Source organism: Lynx canadensis, chromosome D2, assembly GCF_007474595.2.
Source record: "Lynx canadensis isolate LIC74 chromosome D2, mLynCan4.pri.v2, whole genome shotgun sequence".
NCBI lineage: Eukaryota > Metazoa > Chordata > Mammalia > Carnivora > Felidae > Lynx > Lynx canadensis.
The window spans coordinates 67061245-67085051 of record NC_044313.2 but is presented as its reverse complement, the minus strand read 5'-3'; the positions used below and the strand labels follow the sequence as shown (position 1 = coordinate 67085051).

Sequence of the window (23807 nt, the reverse complement as noted above, 5' to 3'; positions counted from 1 at the left end):
TCCCCTTCTCTTCTCATTGACTAGGAAGGAGATTGATTTTTTCTGTTTTAAAATAAGGCAAATACGGATGATTTTATGCCTTATTCTAAAGCAGCACAGTAAGTTTGGGGAATGCCTGCAACAGGTAGATTTGTTTTTTTCTTGATCCCAGTTGTAATATCTGATGTGTTATAGGTGCTTACCACTATTTTCCCTTAAATACTTAAGGCTTCAGTTCTTCCACCTGCTCTTCAAATATACTCCTTTTTATTCTCAGTTTATTAGAATTCTTGTCAAAGAGCATTCCTTGAAAGAATCTGGAGTCTGTGTTACTGGCTTCAAAATTAAAGTGTGTTGACTTCCTGTCATTCTGTTTCATTCCTTTAAAATAATTTCTAGTCAGATTTAATGAGTCAGTTCAGGTTTTCTCTATCTGTTGATAAAGTATATCTTCACTGAAAAATGTGATATTGGTATGTTATTTGACCTGTTATAACATTTTTTTAAAGGAAAGTCTGTTTCTCAAGAGGTTAGAAGGAAAATTTTATTTCACAGAAAAATGTGGGTTGTGGCCCCATGATTATGAGTCAAATTCACTTTTGCTGATCAGCAGTGATTTGCCAGCTTAAAGGGAAAGTGATCAAAGTAGCACGTGGATTGGGTGGTATCTAATTTTGAACTGTGACAAGGCTCAGATAGAGTTTGAAGTAGACTCCCATCTCCATAGAGGGTTTTCACTGCATTTGTTTGGTGCCTACAAGCACATTCACGAAATTTCAGTGGAGTGAACACCAAATTTCACCTATATTGATGCAGAATTAATTGCATTCTTAGAGTGTGAAAAACAAGAGGAAAGCCCAAGCTGCCACTCTGAAGCCGGTCATGGATCACGGCAGATCACTATTTCACACATTTGTGTTTACTGCCAGTTTAAGTAAACTATAGTTTACTTAATAGTTTAAGGCTCTTGGAAACATTAACATTATGATGTCTTGGGTAAGCTGCTTATCATGAAATACCAAAAACTTGGAGAACAAAGTTGTTTATGAAGTTAGTTTTATTGAAGAATGTTATAGTACTGCTTTACACTGAAGACATTTAGATTTATTTGGAAGTATAATGATGTTCTGACCAAACTCCCTCATTGAAGAAACTCTACTCCAGAGATTCAGTGACTTTTCCAAGGTAACAGACCTTGTTTATGACTTACAATTCAGAATTTATTATCATAATTGTGGACTTTACATATTTCCCCCCACAATGTAACCTTTTACTTTTGCAGAGTCAGTCATTAAAACTTTTAATACATCCTGCATGATATCTGCTGGCTTTTCCCTATGTAATCCAAGTCAATCAGTACCCTTGAGATGTCCAGGGCTTTTTTAGAGTTTTGGTTTATATTTGCTGTTTGACAAAATCCATACCCTACAGTCACAGTCTTCCTTATAGGAAAAAAAAAATTGACCCATTACTGCTTTAGAACTACTTGCTAGTTGTGGATATATTCCCAGTATTGTGGGGAATTTTGGAGCAAGGTGGAGATACCTCTCTGCCTTTCAACACTGACAACTCCTGATGGTGTTGATGGATCCAGTCCCAGCCAATGCCCTCCTTTTTAGACAGTTTTAAAGGCTAAGGCTTCTTAGAAAGAACTTGAAATAAAACTGAAGAGGTCTCCCAGCCAAAAGAAAGTGAATTCTGGGGCACCTGGGTGGCTCAGTCTGTTAAGCATCTGACTTTGGCTCAGGTCATGATCTCATGGCTGATGGATTTGAGCCCCACATCTGGTTCTGTGCTGACAGCTCAGAGTCTGGAGCCTGCTTTGCATTCTGTGTCTTCCTCTATCTGCTTCTCCCCTGCTCATGCTCGCTCACTCGCTCTCTCTCTCCCTCTCTCTCTCAAAAATAAATAAACATTAAAAAAAAAAAAAAGGAAAGTGAATTCTGTCCACTCTTCTCTTATGGATTTGAGGCTAGTTTGATATACATGCATAAAATATACTAAAACCATCTTGATTTCAGGCCATGATATGGAACTTTTCTTCATAAACAAATGACTGTAATATGATCTTTTATTTTGGGTGTTGTGGGTGGGAGGAGTCAGGTTAGTTAAACAAGGGATTTTCTGTTGTTTTCTCTCTTCAAGAGAACATGCTGAGAAATGAAAGCATTGCATTGAATTTTGGGTGTTGAATCTTTTCTCAACCGTACTCAATCATGGAGACAAGAAAGTAGCTACAAACAAATCATTGGTGAAACAGTGATGGCTTAAATCTATCATATGTCAACAACTCATTACTTTCTTTTTTTTTCTTAATTTTTTAAAAATGTTTCTTGATTTTTGAAAGAGAGACAGAGAGAGTGGGGCAGAGAGAGAAGGAGTCACAGAATCTGAAGCAGGCTCCCGGCTCCAAGCTGTCAGCACAGAGCCCCACGTGGGGCTTGAATTCATGGAGTGTAAGATCATGACCTGAGCTGAAGTCGGACGCTTAACTGACTGAGCCACCCAGGCGCCCCTCATTACTTTCTGTAGCATTATAACTACAATGAAAATGGCTGACATGAGTCTTTTCTGTAGATTTTGCTCTGGGACAGGAATGAAAGGGAAAGGAAATTTAAACTTGAGGAAAGAAGGAAAAGGCAATAAAAATTTCACTGATGTTTCCAGGAACGGGAATGATTCCAAGGATGGGAAACCAGAGAGTACAACCAGAGTACCAAGAGATAATCTTTTAAAACCATTACTAAACTTCACTTAAGTTCATATAACATCCCAACTCTTTTAAATATTTATCTTTACTGAAAATATGGTTTTTAGCATGTGTTCTTATAAGAACAATTGTTGCCTTATCAACTCCTTATGAATTTCCACATGGAAGTCATAGAAACCTTTTTGCTCAAAGGTTTACCTCTTTTGCAGTATGCACATGTAAAATACCCATTTTATACCCATCTTCATACAGCTTCATACAACCTATTGAAGGTTGGACCACTCTGGTCTTCCTCTCTTCCATAGGGTTACACCACAGATTTGGGAACAAATTGATGGGACAGGAATCTAAAACCCCAAAATCTGGAAGGACATCTGACAGTTCTCTATATTTTTATAGAGGTACTGAGATCAGGATATTTGAAGTCAAAACTGTCTGGGGAAGTGCAGGACATATGATCACCTTAGATATGAAGTTTAGGTTCTTCCCATCGATTTCCATCTCCTTCCTCTGTATAGGTAGCCATTTCCAAAAAATAGGGGCACCTTCAGTCCATTCACCTACTGTTTACTTATTATCTACTACTTGGGTGGCATCATGGAAGTTACAAAACCAATTAAGACAATCCTTGTGTTTAGAGCACTTGAGCGTTGATTATAAAGCAATGAATATTATTTTTAGAGCAAATATCTTAAAATTTTCATGCCCAAATTGGTGTTGTCCTTCAAAGTAATTATTTTGAGGGAGGGGAAGACTATACACTTATTCCCTATTACTGTACCATCTTTCAACAATCTTTATAGCTGGGCTTTTCTTTACTTTTATATTTATTAATATAGTTAATTCTTTGGCTTTTCTCCATCAAGTATTTCCAGAATGGGTCTTAATAAAACCTCAGTCCCATGTAGGACACGTTTAAACTGTGAAATGGAACATTCATTGAATGTGGAGAACTGGATTTCAGGATTTAAAATAAGCATGTTAAGTTCAGCTTGGAATCAGAGTTCACATTCTATAGATATCTTTTGAGCAAGGACAAAGGAGGGAATGAAGAAGACACTATTTTTGGTTCATTAGCAGTATAAACCAGAATTTTGTCATGTTTATTTTTCTTTACACTTATGAGACTTGATTATTTAAAGAACCATTTTCCAAACAAGTGCTAATTTGGGTCCTGGATACGATTTGATGTTACATGTTGGTGACTATGTGTTTTGTGTGTAGCTCTGTGTCCATTGATAATTTATATTTTTGGTCAGTAGATGGTGCTCTTTCACTTTGAAATAAAATGTATTTTCTATTGAGGCTTTTGCTTTTTATTTTGCTTATTGTTTTGTTCATACAGAGATGGTAGAAATAAATTGGATCTGAGTCTCCTTGTCCACCTGGAGATGCATAGGAATTTTAATGTGATTATCCAATGTGTAAAGTAATAGGTTTTCAGATTAGCATACCACTCAATACTTAACTGTTAATTTGTTAGTAAGAAAATATGTTTTCCCCTGTAGAACCATTTTATGTTATATATACTTGCCTGATACATAAGACACTACAATTATATCTTTTATGTGGTTTTATCTGCTGTGTCCTGTATTTGATTGAAGAATGACTTGGGAAACAAACAAAATGACAATTACTGGATCCTGGAGACCCAGGAACGTATATTTTAGCAAGTGCTACAATTCAGTGTGATCAGGTATGTTTTGAGAAGTGCCAGATTCTAATCCCCCAGGAGTAAGCATTTTCAATAGAGAATAACATCAGAGTCAGCATACAGTAATTGAAACCAAAGTCAAAGATAGCTGGGATCAAAATTTTGAATGTAGACTGCTCAGAATATAAATATTGCCTACAGGAGTTATAATGCATATAATAAAAATTATTGAAGAAATGCTTTTTTTTTTTACATTACTATGGTAAAGTTGGTGATAATCCTACAGAGAACAAGTGGTTTCTGTTAGAATGCACCAAAGAGCAAGCAATGTGGACACAATGCCATACCACCTTGAGTTTGTTGGACATCGATTTTGCCCTACTTTTAGGACCCTTGCCTTATAATACTTGATACTTTAAACAAATTGTAAGGTCTTTCATCTTCACAGTGTCCCTGTTACATGGCAAGTGTCAGAGGAAGGATTAAAGAACGGGTTAAGGAAAAGAGTCTAAGGCCAAGGGCAGCTCCCAGGAGACAGTCTGGGGGGGTTGGTGGGGGGCTAGAGGTGATGGCATTGACTCAAAATACAGTTGCTGGAATGTCTCCCCAGGAAGCCAGATGCATTCCTTAGTTCTGAGGCTTGGTGGTGCACTGTTGTTGACTATGATTGTTCTGCCCTTGTCCTAAGAGCCAGTAGCTTTAGGACAGGGTTTCCTCCCTCCTTCCCATCTCTCCCATCTCTCCCATCTCTCCCATCTCTCCTATCCTTCCTTCCTTCCTTCCTTCCTTCCTTCCTTCCTTCCTTCCTTCCTTCCTTCCTTCCTTCCATCCATCCGTCCACCCATGCATCCATCCTTCAGTTGCTCATTTTGACCTTGTTAATGTGACATGCTCATCATGGCATTGATTTTCAGATGGACTGCTGGTTGAGGATGGGTAAGTCATGATACCAGGGAAGTACATGTACTTTGATAAAATTCCCACCAGGTGATTCTCTTTTCTTATCCTAGAGAATTGATGGTTTGGAATTCTCAGCTAATATTTCCTGACCCTGTTGTTGATCTGAGGTGTAGTTCAGTATAGGATGGACTCCACAGAGAAGGTGGCGTGTTATAGGCAGTCAGTAAGATTGGCATCACTAATGATGGTGATGATGATGCTCTGTTATCCAGCTTTATTGCTTTCGTGATATCACTTTATCATAAGGCTAGTGGTATGGAACTTCTGGCTTACCTCAAAATGGTCTTGGTCTCTGTCAGGCTACCCATGGGGTAATAGAGCACCCTATTATGGCAGAGACTTAGAAAGAGAGAAGAGACACGTCCTCACCGGAGAGTTTTAGCTGTGATGTTTCCCTTCTTCTGAAGATTCTAGCTTGGCCAGCTGTCTCATCTCCTCAAAGCTTTTACTCAGACCTCACTTTCTGAATCAGGCCTAATGCACTGACCCCTTCCCACAGCTGGTCCTCCTCATGCTTTTGTCTCGTTCTCCTCTTCATAACAGTTATGTTATAATACACTAGATAATTTGTTTATTTGATTCAGTTTTGTCTCCCTGTACAAGACTGTCAGCTCCATGTGGACAAAGGTCTTTTTCTTCACTAATATATCCCTTGGGCCCTAGAATAGTGCCTGGTACAGGAAATACTTGCTGAATGAATTAATGCTTTCCTTTATAACATTCTGTGGCTGTAATAAATAACACATATAGTATATATTAGCCATTTAACACTAATTCTGAATAAATATTAAATATTACTGAATGAAGATTATGTTTTATTCTGTTAACCTTGACCTGTAAAGATACCTTCTGAATTAGGTTAGCACATGGTTTAAAGTCTGGATGCAGAGTTGGAAGACATGAGATTATAATGAATGAGCCTATTGGTGGTTTTCTAGGGCAAGTTACTAACCTGCTCCATGCCTTAGTTTCCTCTGGAAATAACCTCACAGAACTGTGATTAAATTAGCTTATGGATTAAATGAGCTCATGCATCTAAAGCCTTAGATAAGGGCTTGGAGTATAGCAAGAATGTAGTCATAAATTGAATTTATAGATTCTTGTTTAAAAAAAAAATTATATGATAAACTTACTTTGCAGGTAAGTGATTTGGCCAGTTGTCAGAAGGAAAAGACCACACAGATAAATGTACAACTTGGGGATTTTCCATATTCCTGTCTTAATTGCAGTGTTAACACACCTAGAATGAATCAAATATTGAATTTCTTATGGAATCTATTTTCTTATATTGTAACATAAATTTTAAAACAAAGAGTTTTAGGGGTTTCACATGAGCCCTTTTTTGATTTCTTATAGATCCCCATATTAAGGTTTCTGGAAAGAAAGAAGATGTTAAGGAGGCCAAGGAAATGATCATGTCTGTCTTAGACACAAAAGTAAGTGAATGTTAAGGACACTCAGATGTCAGAACCTTGTCTCTGCAAGGGCTACTTCATGCTGTTATGAAAAGAACCATTTGGAGAAGAAAAACCAGGAGAAAGTAATGGTGGGTTTTAAAATAAGCATGTGTGTTTCTACAATGGATGTAAAATTCTGTTTAAAATTTGAATGGGTTCTGTCATGCTGGGTAATTGAGTGATATTTTCAGATATCAACACTGACCCTGATTAGCGTGGGGCAAATAGTGAAGTTTAGAAGAATTGGCATATTGCCTTTATGATGCCAGAATGATCTTCTATATAATTGTGCGTGATGGCATGAAACCTGACAGTTTCTTTTGTAAGTTCTTTCTCTCTGCATGTATAGGTATAGAGAGATAATAGGGAAATTTAGATGTGTAAAAATATACACTCCCTTCTGAGAATTTATTCTAGTAAATATTTCTAAATCACTTAGTATATGTCAGGCACTTTGCTGAGCATTTTACAAATACTAATTTGTTTAATGCTTATAACTAACTCAGCACAGAGATATTAGGGAATTTTCCCAGAATCTGTAGCTAATAAATGGAGAAGTGGGATTTAAATCCAGGCTGTCTGGTTCTTAACCACTGTGTTTTGCGACCTGATATTCCATTGAAATAGTTTCTGATCTCTTCCTTTTTTTTTTTTTTTTTCCTTTTCTTGTTCTTTTAATTTTTGGAATTATTCACCTTCTAATTATTAAATATTCTAATTTTTTCCCAAAAAAGAATGTATGTTCCCTGTATTTAAAATGTTAAACTAAAAGAAGAACAAAGTTTAAAGACCAAAGTATTTAATGGATATGTTTAAAATTTAAGAATTAAGATGTAAAAACTATTGATATTTTTAATGTCTTATTTTGACTTTTTAATTTTACTTTAAAAACTGAGGACTGAAGAATTTCGATATTAGTCTTATAAATGAGAAAATATTTCATGTGTTTATAATTGTACAGTACTGAATTCCCCAAAATTAAATACATAGATTCTAACATGACCACAGTTATTCATTATGTCTTAGAATTTTACATTTTGCTTTATTATAACTAATCTTACATTTTGTACTGGTTTATGTAAGCCGTGTTACTGCTAGAGAGCTGTGCTTTGTTTTCCTTTCCTCACTCTTCTTCCTACCAGCAAGAATAGTAGATCTGCTCTGTAGTTTGGCCTATAGTAATGGACTGGTTGTGAAAACAATGCTTACAAATACCTTTTTAGTTTTGAGTTTTATTTTTATTGTTTTCTGTCACAGTTCAACAGTCCTACTAACATACATATATTCAGTCTTGCAGTTGTTTTCATCTGTTTTTAGTTATTTGAATTAAATGTTTCATGAATAATGTCTGTTAAAGAAAAAAATGAGATGAGTAATTTATTTGTAACTCTGCCTGACTTTATTTAAATGATATTTTCCAAATAAATATCTTGTATAGCCAAAGAGAAATGATAGAAATTGCACATTTATAGATTAATATGATTCCAAAAAATCTGTAAGATTTCCCACCAGGTCACTTGTTTTTAGTACTGTCCCCTTGGATAAAATATGTTTTAAAGAGTTGTTCCTTCCTTTTGCATGCATCAAGAAATAATACATTATTTCCATGTAGAGCAATCGAGTCACTTTGAAGATGGATGTTTCACATACAGAACATTCTCATGTAATCGGCAAAGGTGGCAACAATATTAAAAAAGTGATGGAAGAAACAGGATGCCACATCCACTTTCCAGATTCCAACAGGAATAACCAAGCAGAAAAAAGCAACCAGGTGCATTGTCTTTTGACATGAACTGTTATGGGACAGATTAAAGCTTTGATTTTCCATATGCATATCTTTTTTGGGAGATGAAAGCAAAAAAATAATCATGGAGATACCATATTGATTTTACTAATATGTGACTATACAGAAATGAATGAATAAGCAAACACCAGAATCAGACCTTTAAATGCAGAGAACAAACTGATGCTTCCTAGAGGAGAGGGGGGATTGGGCAAAATAGGTGAAGGGGAGTGGGAGTTACAGGCTTCCAGTTATGGAATGAGTAAGTCATGGAAATAAAAGGTACAGCATAGAGAATATAGCCAGTGGTGTTGTAATAGCAACATATGATGATAGATGGTAGCTATGGTGAGCATAGCATAGTGTATAAGCTTGTCAAATCACTGATGTTGTACACCTGAAACTAATGTAACATTGTGTGTCAACTATACGAAAAAATAAAAATAAATAAGAATGTATGACTCTTTCCCAGGAGATTGAAGGTGCTCTACTTTTTTAAAGAGATGAATTATAGGTAGGCCATAAAGTGCTTATCTCTAACTGGTTGGTAGAAGAGAGGGGAGCAACATAAATGCGATGGCAATATAAAACAAAGTCCCTAAGGAAAGGCCCAGGGAGCATTACATTAGGAAAGGACCTACAGCCTTGCCTGGTCCAAGAACCTGTTCAGTGTGGGGATTCTGTTGGTAGCATCATACCCGTGGTTCTCCAGGGTACACCAGATCACCTGCTCAGAGGCCACGCACGAGTGCCCGACTTCCTCACGTTGGTGGAATTATGTTTCTCTTTATACACGTTTTTTCTAGTTCTTGTATTTGGAAACAAATGAAACTTACTTGTACATACAAAGCACTTTCAGTACTTGAAGAACAGATAGCATTATTTGTGTTATTTGGAAGTTTTCTCTCTAATCACAATACTAGAAACTGTCAGCCTCAAAGATGAATAGGGTAGCCTTTTCTCTATGAGGACTAATGGTGATGGTGACACACACATAAGGAAGATAGATAGAAAGCAAGGGCAGTATTCAAAACATTTGACAATTGGTATGGCACAGGGCATGGTCCATTAAGAGCAGTGTCCTGGAGCCCTACACCCTTACTCTCATGCCAAGATTAATTCTTTTTTTGTTTTTTTAATTTTTTTTAATGTTTATTTTTGAGAGAGAGAGAGAGACCGAGCACAAACGGAGGAGGGCAGAGAGAGAGGGAGACACAGATTCCAAAGCAGGTTCCGGGCTCTCAGCTGTCAGCACAAAGCCTGATGTGGGGCTTGAACTCATGAGCCATGAGATAGTGAGATATGACCTGAGCTGAAGTTGAACGCTTAACTGACTGAGCCACCCAGGCGCCCCCAAGATTAATTTTTTACTTGATGGATCGTGGGAAAGTTCAGGGGATCCCAGGAGAGAGCTGGAGGTGGTGTTGAAGCAGTAGTTTTTTTTTAACCAATTAGCATGAAGTGGTTCAATATTTTGAGTACCTACTGCAGCAATATCATTGTATATTGATATATTGTACAGAGTTGATATACAGTATGCAGAGTTTAAACAAAAGGTAGAAAATGCAGTAAACGAGAAATGAGAAGGGGAGCAGGATGGCATTATGAGGACTGTAAGGCTTACATAAGTCTGGGGGTTGATGTAAATCAGTTGACACAAATCAGCTGAGGAGCTTGTTAAAATGCAAATTGTGATTAAGCAGGTCTGGGTTGGTGCTTGAGACCCTTCATTTTTAACAAGCTCCTAGATAACATTTTGGATGACACTTTGAGTGGCAAGGGTGTAGATAGCTGGAAAAGCAGATGTGGGCTCAAAATAAATCTACTGTATTTTCTTATTTTTGCAGGTATCTATAGCAGGACAACCAGCAGGAGTAGAATCTGCCCGAGTTAGAATTCGGGTAACTATTTATTACTTTAATACTGTAAATCAGTATCAGCAGTGTTTGCATCATAAGGCAATAAAAATATCTTAGTGTATCAATTTATAACCAAATCATATGTTCAATAGGTAGGAAATAGTGACAGAAGTTGTTTTAATGTGTTGAAGATGTTTCTTAGTGATGTTCCATTTTGTACCTGACTCCATTTCTCTGATGATTTTGAGATGATCAGAAAGAGGCCCGAGGAAGAATACCACAGGCAGTTTAGGTTACAAACTCTCTGGTTTCACAGACTCCTTTTATTCGAGAAACTACCTAGTTTGCTCAAGCTTATATCTGTAATAAAAGCAATTTATGTTTTAGAATTCCATCCTCAGAAAAAAAAGAACAAGTTATGCATATCTCTAAGCATGCAGTGACTCAACTGTCTGCCTTGGGCTCTAATACTTTCATTTAGGAGCTGCTTCCTTTGGTGCTGATGTTTGAGTTACCAATCGCTGGGATTCTTCAGCCAGTTCCCGATCCTAACTCCCCCTCGATTCAGCACATATCACAAACATACAACATTTCAGTGTCATTTAAACAGCGTTCCCGAATGTATGGTGCTACTGTGATAGTACGAGGGTCTCAGAATAACACCAGCGCTGTGAAGGTAAGTAATTGAGATAATTATGAACATTGTAAGTGTACAAATTATGCAAGTTTTACTTTCAGAGGATTTTAGACTAATCCGTTTTCTCGAATTTTTCCTTGTATTGCATTATGGGTTATAGAATTCTTTGAAATTCTCTGTAGCAATTAGAAGTACACTAGAATCTTTCCTTGTATATGGACAGTCATTTTATAGGATTATTTCCCACCCTTTTCTCCTAGGAAGGAACCGCTATGCTGTTGGAACATCTCGCTGGGAGCTTGGCATCAGCTATTCCTGTGAGCACACAACTAGATATTGCAGCTCAACATCATCTCTTTATGATGGGTCGAAATGGAAGCAACATCAAACATATCATGCAAAGAACAGGTGCTCAGATCCACTTTCCTGACCCCAGTAACCCACAAAAGAAATCCACCGTCTACCTCCAGGGCACCATTGAGTCTGTCTGTCTTGCAAGGCAATATCTCATGGTAGGTTTATTGATATTAGTGTTACTATTTTATTTTACTTCGTTTACTTCTTTGAGTACAGTATATGTTGGCGCACATACCATACTACTGGTATTTATGAAAACATTTGGAAGCCTTGTCAGATAAGGAAGTTTCTTGGTAAAAGGACATAAAATAAGAGTAAAGTATGTAGTACCTCACAAGCTTAATTTCATTGCATAGGTGAGTAATTTATTTGCTGTATTTTTTTAACTTAAACTAAACACAAAAGAGGATACAGTGAAATAATGGGCTGTATTTTGTAGGAGGTGATTATTTTCATCTGACATGTAGTATTAGTTTGCATTTGACAAAAAAAGTCTTCTGTTTAAACAGAAAAGTAAAAATAACTTTTTACCCTCAAAGACATAAATTTTAGTGGCCTGAAACATTTTAAAATTTCAAAAATCTCTGATACAATTTAAAAAATGGAATTTAAGCCTTGAATTTGAGTCTTAACGCATTGAAGAGAATAGCAATTATATAATTTGATACTGGTTCCGACTTAAAATTTGCTATATTTCTGTCCTTCCTATATTCATTTAAAAACACAGTGTGTAGGTTGATACATAGTAACAAAGTGGATTGACACAATGTGGACTCATAAATATTCTTATTAAAAACACCATTTTATTCTGTTCAAGAACTTGATCTATAATGACATTTGAATCAGTAACCTTTGGGTGTGATCTTTGCTATTGTTAACTCACAGAATTTGTTTTTGAGAAACTTTCAGAAAATCCAAATTTTTATTGTTGATTCCATTCCTTTGACAGATAACAACTTGTTACAGTCATTAAGCATACATAATTATTTTGTTGTGAATGATTTTTTTTAGCCAAGCTTAGTTTACCAGACTACTTTTAAAATATCACTAGTTAGGTAGCATATTTGTATCCAAAGATTATTATGATTGCTTTTTCATAATTTTCTTTTTTTCTGATTTTTAAGTTCTTGAAGTATTATTTTAAGTGAACTTTTTCAGGCATTCTATGCAGTTAGGAGTTCATATTCATGCTTTGACTGTACCTGCCAAAAATACAAGTGTGCAATGAGATATATTATTGTACAATATTGAAAGAAGTGAGGAAGAGAGGAGTAAATTAAAAGGCTTTTAATCTATATTTTAAATCCAAAAATGACTTTTATCCACAAGGAAAATGAAGCACAGTAATTTCACTTTAATTCCAGTGTATTTGGCTGTTATTTCTCCTGATACTTATATACAGAACTCAACTAGTACTAGGCAGGCTAGTACTGAGCATCCTGTGAATCAGTAAAAGTATGGGATGTGGTTCCTATATGTAGTAGATTCGGGGCCAGGAAGAAAGCATCAGAGAAAGAAACAAGTGCTAACCTGTGCAGTGCTAAAAAGTGAGAAGGCTAAAAGAAGGAACAGTAGTAGTAGTTTACCTCAGGAAGGAGATAAGGTTGGAGCTGCAGCAGAAGAGAGGTAGGACTTTGGTTGGTGAAGAAGCCTTTTGGTGAGTTGAGACCAAAGTACAGTATCTGAACAGTGGTCAAGAGGCCGGTCTAACCTGGGGAAGGGACAGATGTATAGACATACAGACCTGTGATTGCACAAGCAAAGGGCCAGATTGTGGACATCTCTACTGATACATGTTTAGATTTCATTCAGAGGGCGATAAAAAATCACTACTGTAAGTCTTTGAGCAAAAGCACAAGACTCATACTCTTGATGTGGATGAGAATCTAATTTCTGGCATCTGTAACAAAACTGAAGTCAGAGAATGGAAGAGTTTTCCAAGGTGGAAAGTGAGTAAAAAAATTCAGAGCCAATAACAGAAAACTTCAGACATGTATAATGTTGTCTTTTGAAAAATAGTTTGTGCCCTCAGTATTATTTCCACACCAGTTTTCTAAGCTTTGTTAAAGTATGTAATTTAGCTTTAATACTTGGGTTTATTCTTTAAGCCCATAGAATATTGCATTATTTGTAGGCACGTTAAGTTATCAGATGTTTAAATGAGCAATGTTTTTACCTCTGACACTCTCTTTTGTGACATTTCGTAGGGTTGTCTTCCTCTTGTGTTGATGTTTGATATGAAGGAAGAAATTGAAGTGGACCCACAGTTCACTGCCCAGCTGATGGAACAGCTTGATGTCTTCATCAGCATTAAACCGAAGCCGAAACAGCCAAGCAAGGTGGGTTCAGAGTCCAGACCCAGAGCACCACATTCCAGCTAGTTCTGTTTTCATGTAAATGTTATTTGCATATACACGGAATTAAATATTCTATATTATATATATATCATTATATATTATACTTAGTTATTTAAATACATAAATTTGTACCATTCATTATTGATCATCATTTTATTTAAATATGGGTTGGTTTTGGAGTCCATATTGAATGACCATTATTTTTTACAAATATATGAGAAGAGAAAATACATTTTTATTAATTTGCAGTCTGGTAACTTTCAGCTTTGTTAAGTTATCAGAGAGTTAAATAAGGCTAAACATTGTGTTAAGTGTGCATGTGTATGTGTACATATCCAGTGCAATTCAAAAATATTTAGCTTACGTACTCTGTGAGCCACTCTGCTGGCCCTGGAGATTTAAAGAATAGGTGCCCGTTCTCTTTAAGAAAATAAAGTGATAATAACGATCAAAAGTAAATAATGAAGTATTCCCAGTTCAGCCTTCTTGGAACTTCTCCTCTAAGATCTTGCAGAATTTCAATAATTACATGTATAGTCAAAATTTAATAGGATAAACCTGATGATGTTAAATGCTAGTGAGAATGTGAGGGAAGAGGAATGTTCCTACATTAATGTTTGGTAAATTGGCACAGCCACTTTGAGGAGCAATAGCGACTGTCAAATCACACTGAAAATATTGATAGCCTCAAGCCCCCTGTATTTATGCCTAGTTATACACCCTGAAGAGACCTTTGTACCAGATGTCAGAAGACAAGAAGCAAGTTGCTTCTTTTAACATGTACTAATGAAATCATTTATGAAAATTTTTATTCTAGTAGTTAAAACACATAATAGTTATGCTTTCCATTTTTTAATTTTTGTTAATCTTGTTATGTGTATCATGGTGTATGTATAGTATGTATCATGGACAATTTTGTATATATGTAAATAACATGGCGTTCAGTGTCTAAAGAAAAACAATCATGCCTTCTTCAAAAGTAAACTTTAAAGGAAAAGATAGGATTTATTCTAAGTGAGCTTAATATAATGAGTTTAGAGTTAGAGAACAGGACATTAATTTTATGTATCTTGAAGCTTCATGCTTGACTAATTTGAGTTGACTGAAGTCACTGTAGATACCAGGACTAAAAGCTAAAGACAGAAGAGATTTTGTGCATATAAAGAGGGTCAAACACACGAGAAATTCCTGGAGTTTAGTAAGAAATGAGCACAGATCAGGGGAAAATAGATTGTGAGAATTCTAAAGCCTTTTAGCATCCCAGGGCCATTTAATTCTTCCTAGCTGGCCCTGAAGCTGACTACTGCATTAACTGCTTTCTCAGTCACAAATTTTCTTTATTGCCCATTGGAGGCTCTCCCTCTTGAGTTCACACTTCCAATTTTCTAGATGAGTCCATTGAGAAAAAATATATTGTTTAGAAATTTATTTTACCATAAGCTTTGCCATAGATATCAGTGAGGAATAGTGGTACCTTAAGGTCTGTTAGTTAACTAGTAGGCTATAAATGTCAAATGTAAGTGACTGTTATTATGCAGTCTGTATGTAGTGACTAGTTTGATTTGTTTTGTAAAGATGAGATAAAGGGCAGAAAGCTTTAATGTAAAAAAAAGGCAAGTGGACATAAAGAGAATGGGCTGTAGATGCGAACGACCTCAGGTCCAGTCTTCTCGCTGCCCCTCCAGCTAGGCTTGCCTGTGGATAGGTCCCTTATCCTCACTAAATATGAATATTCATTCCCACCCAGAAGGTGTCTGCCAGGCATTAAGATGTATGTGCAGTTTCAATCACAGTGCCTGGCACACAGGACATACCCAATAAAATGTCACTAACATTTTATGGTTTTACCAAAAGGAATAAACATAAGAAATAAGCGGTTAGAATTTTTAATTGATTTTAAAACAGCATTGATTCCCTGACTGGAATCCTTTTTACCATATTTGTTTCTCACCCACCTCCCAATACATTGTAGACTACTTGCATATCACCTTTTTCTTTCCCATTATGTGTTTTCATAGTCTGTGATTGTGAAAAGTGTTGAGCGAAATGCCTTAAATATGTATGAAGCAAGGAAATGTCTCCTCGGACTTGAAAGCAGTGGGGTTACCATAACAACCAGTCCATCCCCAGCATCGTGCCCTGCCGGCCTGGCATGTCCCAGCCTGGACATCTTAGCTTCAGCAGGCCTTGGACTCACTGGACTAGGTATAAATTTATTATTATAGTGCTTCTCAGTCACTGGGGGATTGCTTAGCCAGTTCCCTTTCTTTCTACCTTTTGGGGCTACATTTTAAAGGCTTTTTCTCTCATCAGGCTCTAAGATCAAGTGAAAAAGCAACAAAACTCACATCAATCCATTTTGGGTTTTTTTGTTAGAATATAGATTTTTGTTACTCAGATTCTTTTTATTTCGGCATAAATAATCGAGGTCTAACTGTTTCATTTTCAGTGGCTGTGTTCTTTTAAATTAAGAATGCCATTGAGAGTGAAGTAAGCAGGCTAACTATAATTTATGTGTTTGTTCTCTCTTGCATTTGCAATATTGCCATCCATCCCTAGAGGTAAAGATTATCCAGTGTGCTTTTCAAAAAGTAATTGCAGATCTGTATGAGGGGTAGGGAGAGGGGGAAGTGAAAGTGAGCAGAACCCCCACTCCCAGAGGTCAGAACTGCCTCATCCAGATGCAGAGGAAATCTAGCCTGCGGCCACCAAGAGGGGCAAATGGACTTGTATTTATATCTAAGGTGAAGAAGATGAAAAAGAAAAATAGAAGATGAAAGAGCATCACCCCCTCAGTGCCTTAGTTCTTTGAGAAAGTGAGGTGAGGCGTTTCATGGTTGTGATGATATGTACTGCCTCATTTATGGATTTCCATCTGACAGGCTAAAGTTCATTGCCGTGTTGCAGTTATGCTAGTTCACTACTTTCTTGCACATTTTTCAGTAGCCTTAATATAAAAAGTGAATGTAATAACCCTAGAAAATCATTCTGCCTCACTCAGTGTTGATCTGAGACAGAAAAAATACTCTCAGCGTTCTGTAAACTTTTTTCCTAATGGTTATTTCATGCTTTTAAAATTATAATATGGTTATAATATAATTAAGATTCCAAGTAGCCCTGTCTAGGCATCATTACAGTAAAGACAGACTCTTTTTCCCTTGGCCTCTAATCTCCCAAAGTTGTCCGTTCCACTGGAGACCTGGACAGTCATAATAACATATGCATGTGAATCAGGAAGTGGCAGGTGAGAGAATTTAGCAGGAACCAAGTTGTTCCTGCACTAGAGAGAAAAAAGTGAGCAAAGATTCAGTTACTCAGGTTTTTAAATGTTTTCATGTCTGTACCTATCCTGTAATACTTAATACTTTAAATATTCCTGGAAAATTGTATACAATTTCATATTTTACTTTAGAATATATTTTAAATGCCTGAAGGGAAATTTTCATTACTTAAATCAAACATTAAATCCTTTAAACAAGCAAGAAACAAAAAATCGTTTCTGAGGAAAGTTTCATACACATTGAGATGGAGTACCAGAGAGGTTGTTTTGACACATGAATGAAAACTGTTCCAAGTGGCTCGGCCTATCCACAAATGGGCCAAATGAAGTTATTCTGCTGCAGGAGAACATTCCCCTGTTCTCTGCTAATTGCAGGTGGTTTGAAAAGAGTTAGTTTGGAAACCGAAAACAGTGAGTTATGCAGAGAAATAAAAATGAGCTTCCACTTGAACAGAATTTGGTTCATCCTGGCTAGTTGAGATGAATGCAGAGCAGCTGGCAGTGCTCAGGGACCCTGATCGTTTCCCTGGTTTGCACACACCTATCTCCCATTTTCTGACCAGCATATGTTTGTGGATAGTCTGAGTTCTGTGTCGGAGTTGTATCATGCAATATTTCACGTGGATGTTTGAAAGAAGGTAACCTGTTCTTTATATTTGGAAAATATCAGATTATATCTGTGCATTCCAACTGGCAATATTGGTGCCATCTGTATTTTCAAATCTTGAATTTATGCATATTGACTTTACATTCATTTATTGCAGGTCTTTTGGGGCCTACCACCTTATCTCTAAACACATCAACAACCCCAAACTCACTCTTGAACGCTCTTAATAGCTCAGTCAGTCCTTTGCAAAGTCCAAGTTCTGGCACCCCGAGTCCCACATTATGGGCACCCCCACTTGCTAACACTTCAAGTGCCACAGGTGAGTATAATTCAAATACAGTCAAAGGCATGCATTCTTAGGTATCAGTTTTTGAGTAAAATTCACTAATGGCTCTGTTTCCTTAGAGAAAAATTATGGTTCAAAGCATACTGCAGGTAAACACAAATTCCCCAATGTGTAAATTAGTTAAAATGAAGCATGACAAAGCAGTGAGTTTTTCATAAAAGTGAAATACAGTCTTCAGACCTGACAAGCAGATCAGGAAGAAGAGTACGATGAGCAGGAAGCAGTGGCAAAGACACCAGAAGGTCACTGACCTGGTAATTAAGAAATGTAGGTTCCATTCGGACAGATGTGCTTGGTAGTCATATGGACATGCTAAATCTAGCTTGTTTCCTCATCAGTACTATGAAGAGCTTAGATTAAATTTTCTCTAAAGTCTTGTTCCATTTTAACATTATTTTGTGTTTTTATAGTAATGTTAAACCTTTTTACAGAGAAGGTATCAAAATTGAATTCTCTTCTGAATTTATAGCAAAAAAATGAGGGTTTTTTTTGTTTTTCTGAAAATAATAAAGTAATGTTTGTTGAATCTGAGTTTTTTCCAGTCTAATACCTGTCTTCATGAAATGTTGTTACAGGTTTTTCTGCTATACCACATCTTATGATTCCATCTACTGCCCAAGCCACATTAACCAATATTTTGTTGTCTGGAGTGCCCACCTATGGGCACACAGCTCCATCTCCCCCTCCTGGCTTGACTCCTGTTGATGTCCATATCAACAGTATGCAGACAGAAGGAAAAAAAATCTCTGCTTCTTTAAATGGACATGCACAGGTAATGTCCTTTGCTAGAGTAGTGTGATCTATGCTGTTTCTAAGAGATAAGCCACTGGTAATATGTTTAAACTTTCACCTGCAATGAATTTTAGAATTGTGACCATATCTGTATGTTATTTTCTATTATTATTTTAGTCTCCAAATATAAAATATGGTGCAATATCCACCTCATCACTTGGAGAAAAAGTACTGAGTGGGAATCACAGTGATCCATCTAGACAAACAACTGGATCTGAGCAGGCATCTCCCAAATCAAACCCTGCAGAAGGTATCTTCCCTTCTGAACTTCAGCCTGGTCTGTTACTTGGATAAAGGGGGTTGTAAAAAGTCTCTGCAGTGATTTCAAGTTGGTTTTGCTAACCAGTTATGACTCATCTTGCCTCAAGGATGCAGAAAGACATCTTGAATAAAATTCCAAAGAACATGGAAAAGATAAACTGAAAAACACTTCCCACAGAAAGAAATCACTTCCCATTACATTGGAACTTCCTAAATTGAAGTGTAATTATGTAAGAGGAAGGCGTCAATTTACTAAATGTACACACGTGATTTTTTTCCAAGTAGAGTTATTTCTTTTTTTTATAACCCTTTCACCCCTAATAATCTTTTAAAAATTATGAGGGTCTCTCTTCACATTTCATCTTGGGTGAAATTTGAGACAGCTTGAATTTAGGCTGCCTTCTTTGCAGTTGAAAGCTGGTATGCCTGGGTCTTCCTAGAGTTGGGTTCTGATTTGTTTCCGTCACAAGTGGTCGTTGACGATAAGCTGACACTTGGATTTTCACTTTATCCCTTCTGCAGGTTGTAACGATGCTTTTGTTGAAGTAGGCATGCCTCGAAGTCCTTCCCATTCTGGGAATGCGGGTGACCTGAAACAGATGATGGGTCCCTCCAAAGTTTCCTGTGCCAAAAGGCAGACAGTAGAACTATTACAGGGCACGAAAAACTCACACTTACAGTATGTATTTTAATCTTTAAAATCCCTTGATCCTTTGAAATAAAATGTAACGGGCTGAGTTTGTTTTAAAGTTGGTAGTTTGTGTTCTTTGGATCAAGTGGATTTGATCTTCTCCAAGAGTGTTTTTTATTTTTCTTAATACTTTTCTTTTTCCTTTTAAAAATTGTATTAAGGAATAGCATCTGGTAATTTTCACTCATGTCTTCTCTATAACTGGCTAGGTTTATATCTGGGTCTTCTAAACCCATCCCTATTGTTCTGAAACTTTAGCAGGGCAATATTTACTCTCTGATTTTTCTGTTAGAAATTTTCCTGCTGTGAATTTTCTATTTTGCTTTGAGTCTTTAACTTAAACTATGGCTTCCTTATTTCAAGGTAGTTAATTGCTAATTTTGATAATAAATATTTGACAGTTTCATGATTTTATTTATTATAAACCACAGTGAGTACAATGTATTAACTGTAACTCTCCTTACCATAGCACAGTTACAGATGTGTTATCCTTACTCTATTTTCTTTTCCCATTTACTTTATTTTCTTCAAATAGACAATCTATTCATACTTCAAAAATACAGTGGAAAGCTTCTGTGTTTAAAGGTTTTGCTCCCATCCATCTCCATCCACCCAATTTCCTCTACTGTCTTACTAGTTTTCTTGTATATCCTTACAGAGGAGAATATCTTAAATATAGCCTTTATATTTTTATTTCCTCTTTTTCTTACCAAAATTTTTTTTTTGCTTTTATAAACCCTTTTGTCAGTTAATTACTGTTGTTCCCATTTTGTCCAAATCTGCTTTATCTGTGTTTTTCTTCACATGGTACTAAGAGCCACAGTGAACATTATTCAGCATAGGTTAGAGAGGTAAATTTGCTTTTTTCCCTGTATTGAAGCATTTGAAGGGAATGCCTTTTCCTTTCATCATTAAGTATGTTCTGAACTTACTTCTCATCTGAATTAAGCTGCAACCTCCAGAACAGTCTCCCTGCCTCCACCCTCTCAGCAGCTCAGTCAGTCCTTTATTTCCTTCCAGCAGTTTTTTGAACACACAAGTCTCATCTTATTATACTCTGGCTTTAAATGCACCAGCTGTCCACATTACCTCCTTCCTTTCCTTTGCTTGTGCTGTTCTCCTGTCCTTCACGCTGGTAAACCTGCAGATGCCCTTTAAATTCCAGTTCTGACGTCCTATGTGAAGCCTTTGTGAACTTTTGTCAGCAAACAGAGTTCATTGCTCCTCCTCTTCTGTTCCAATAGCCTGTTATGAATTCTTCTGAATCCCCTGGCATGATATAATAGTGAGTGATAAAAGAAAGAATGAATGAACAGATCAGCTCTTTGACTAATAATACTGTTTCTTATTTCTCCTTTACTTAAGCTTAACCTGGAATTAGATTTGAACTTGAGGTGCATTGGTATAGGGCATTATCAATCTTGTAATTCAGATCATTTTTCCTATTTTACGGAGCCCTGTTATGTTCATCCATGCACCCTGAACAGGTGTTGGAAATACTTATTTATCTGCTATCTGTATCTTATTAGATTTGTTAGCAATAATCATATGCATTTCACATACACAAATTGGATCATCTACATGCCTTCAGATTGACTCTTTTTAGACTGCGCATGCATGACTCACTGCTATCTTCTTGATATGTGCAAATTAGAAATCTTGTCTGTGTGTCTATTCCATATGTACCATATACAATATGCCATACATACAATGTTTATCAAAGTGTATCATGAAATCATTTCAACTGCAGCTCTAGAGTCATATGCTTGGGTTCAAATTTCAGCTTTACCATTTATCAGAGGTATGACCTTGGGTAAGGTACTTCCCTTATCTGTCTACTACTTACCTCAGAGAGGGATTGTGAGGACTAAATGAAATAATACATATAAATAGCTGACAGTGGTATAGATGTATAGTAAATGTGGCACATAGGGGATGTTCAGTACATTTGTATATAAATATGGAGTGTTAAATTCCAAACTGTTTCACAGCAGTACTGACAGACTGCTCTCAGATCCTGAACTAAGTGCTGCAGAAAGCCCTTTGGCTGACAAAAAGGCTCCTGGAAGTGAGCGTGCTGCTGAGAGGGCTGCAGCTGCCCAGCAGAACTCTGAAAGGACTTGCCTGGCCCCAAGGCCATCATATGTCAACATGCAGGTAATGGTAAAAAATGAGAGTCTTCCAAATGTAAGAGGTTGGGTTAGGGAATGGGAAATTCAGTGAATGGTTAACAGTAGAGCGGAATTAGGGGTTCCTTCTGCATTGTAGTCAAAATTAAATTTAAATGTATACACAATAGTTAGGAATTGGTATGCCATAAGTGTTAAAAATGAAAAGCAGGAGTTAGCTTAACCAAGAAGAATTCTTTAAAATACAATATTAAAATTGACATAAAATGTTTTACATCACTGTATCTTACACAAATGACATCACTTATCGATCACTTAAAAAAGTTTACATACATGTGAAAGCTGTTATTTTTAAGTATTACTGCCTCATGACTTAGTCTTGGGTAAATATAATATTCTTCTATCTATTTAATGGAGATGATAAATTTAGTGTCATTTAGATAGTTATAAAAATAACTAATCTGAAGCTTTAGGTTTTTGAAAGTAAATGCTAAATATTATTGATGACTATGTTAGTTGAGAGAATTTTATGATTATTTCCTAAGCAGGGATATTCTTTCTATCCATTTTTAAAGTATTAGGCTAGTTATTCAGAGTGGACTATTATTTGAAAATTTGATTTCCGTATAAACTACAATATGAAAGGTAAAGATTTTGTACTTTGTGCTTTCAGAGATTCGTATAAACATCCTATTTCAGTATCAGAATTGCTAGGTAGACTTTCCTACTTCATAGTAAAAGATGTGTTATCCACAACCCTCCCCGAACCTCCCAAAGAAGGGCATAACTTTTCACAGAATCCTAAAAACAAGCTATCACAGGTATGTCAAAGAAATTAACTCATGGAACTAAATTATACTTTTATGATGTTAGTGAAAGCTACAGTTCAGGCCTGTTTGTCTGTTTTTTTAATCCTTCACATTTGAACATTTTTATGAGTTTTTAGATAAATGTTTTTATAAAACATTTACATTTTCTCTGGTGGATTTATTTTCAGTTCACATAAATTAAAATTTTCTTATATAATCAATTTCTAATCCCCTGTATTATCCCTTTTTCTAATTTTTGTCCATCTGGTGCTTCTTTTCTGTCAGGTTTACATCTACAGTGAATCATTTTCATGTTCCTTTCTTTTGGGATGGATAAGAATGTTCTTGGTGATAGAGTTTCAACTTAAATAGATTTATTTATGTCATTAATGAAGAGCTAACTTTTAAAGTCACTAAGAACTGAATGATAATAGTCACCAAGCATTGACAGAGGGAGAGATTGAAGACTTAACTGATGATTCCTGCAGCTAAAAATGATCTCTGTCTCCTGACCATTCTTGGAATGCTGTATCTCCAGCTCTCTCTTCACACTTTTCTCACTTCCTAATTTTAGTTTCTTTTACCCATCCCCACTTAAGATTATATGTTTTGAGGGTCTAGACAATTTTTGATGCATTGTTATATTCTTCCACAAAGAGCAGCACAGTCTCTTTAACCAGAAGACACTCAATAAATACTTACTGAACAAGTGAATTTAAGATTTCCCCACACCTTACCAATAGACATTAATCATTACAAGTTGATTTTAATTCCCAAGGCCATTTTAGACCTAGGATTTCAAAAACATTATCGACCTGTGTTATCTAAAAACCTGGCTCTCCTCATTTACTGTCATGTTCTTGGAGTTAATCACACATCCTGGTTTGTCTGGATCAGCCCATTGACTTTTATAATTCTGGCCTAATTTTTATGTGTAGCACATTTCACTCTCAGAAGTATCCTGTTTCAGACTGCGACATACATGGGCACCCTATATATGATAGTATAGTCCTCCTGGAGGAAGGGTCAAAAGAACTCTCCCTAGTTGGTTCTTGGCCCTCCTGGTAGGCCTTTGAGACATTCTTAAGTCTTAGCTATCCCCTAAATTGGAGATCTGAGAACACTGAAGTAGCATTTGA

At 36.3% G+C, this 23807-nt stretch overlaps 1 protein-coding gene across 1 annotated transcript in view; it reads left to right on the top strand.

Moving 5' to 3' along the window:
* Positions 1–23807, top strand: part of BICC1 (BicC family RNA binding protein 1) — a 284184-nt gene that overhangs the window by 238383 nt on the left and 21994 nt on the right. The window contains exons 4-15 of the mRNA XM_030334902.1: positions 6660–6739; positions 8373–8531; positions 10391–10444; positions 10884–11078; positions 11300–11551; positions 13604–13735; positions 15772–15958; positions 17798–17959; positions 18562–18758; positions 18896–19028; positions 19562–19718; positions 21722–21887. Of these exons, the coding sequence (XP_030190762.1) occupies positions 6660–6739; positions 8373–8531; positions 10391–10444; positions 10884–11078; positions 11300–11551; positions 13604–13735; positions 15772–15958; positions 17798–17959; positions 18562–18758; positions 18896–19028; positions 19562–19718; positions 21722–21887 (1874 nt within the window). The remainder of the gene's footprint in view (positions 1–6659; positions 6740–8372; positions 8532–10390; positions 10445–10883; positions 11079–11299; positions 11552–13603; positions 13736–15771; positions 15959–17797; positions 17960–18561; positions 18759–18895; positions 19029–19561; positions 19719–21721; positions 21888–23807) is intronic.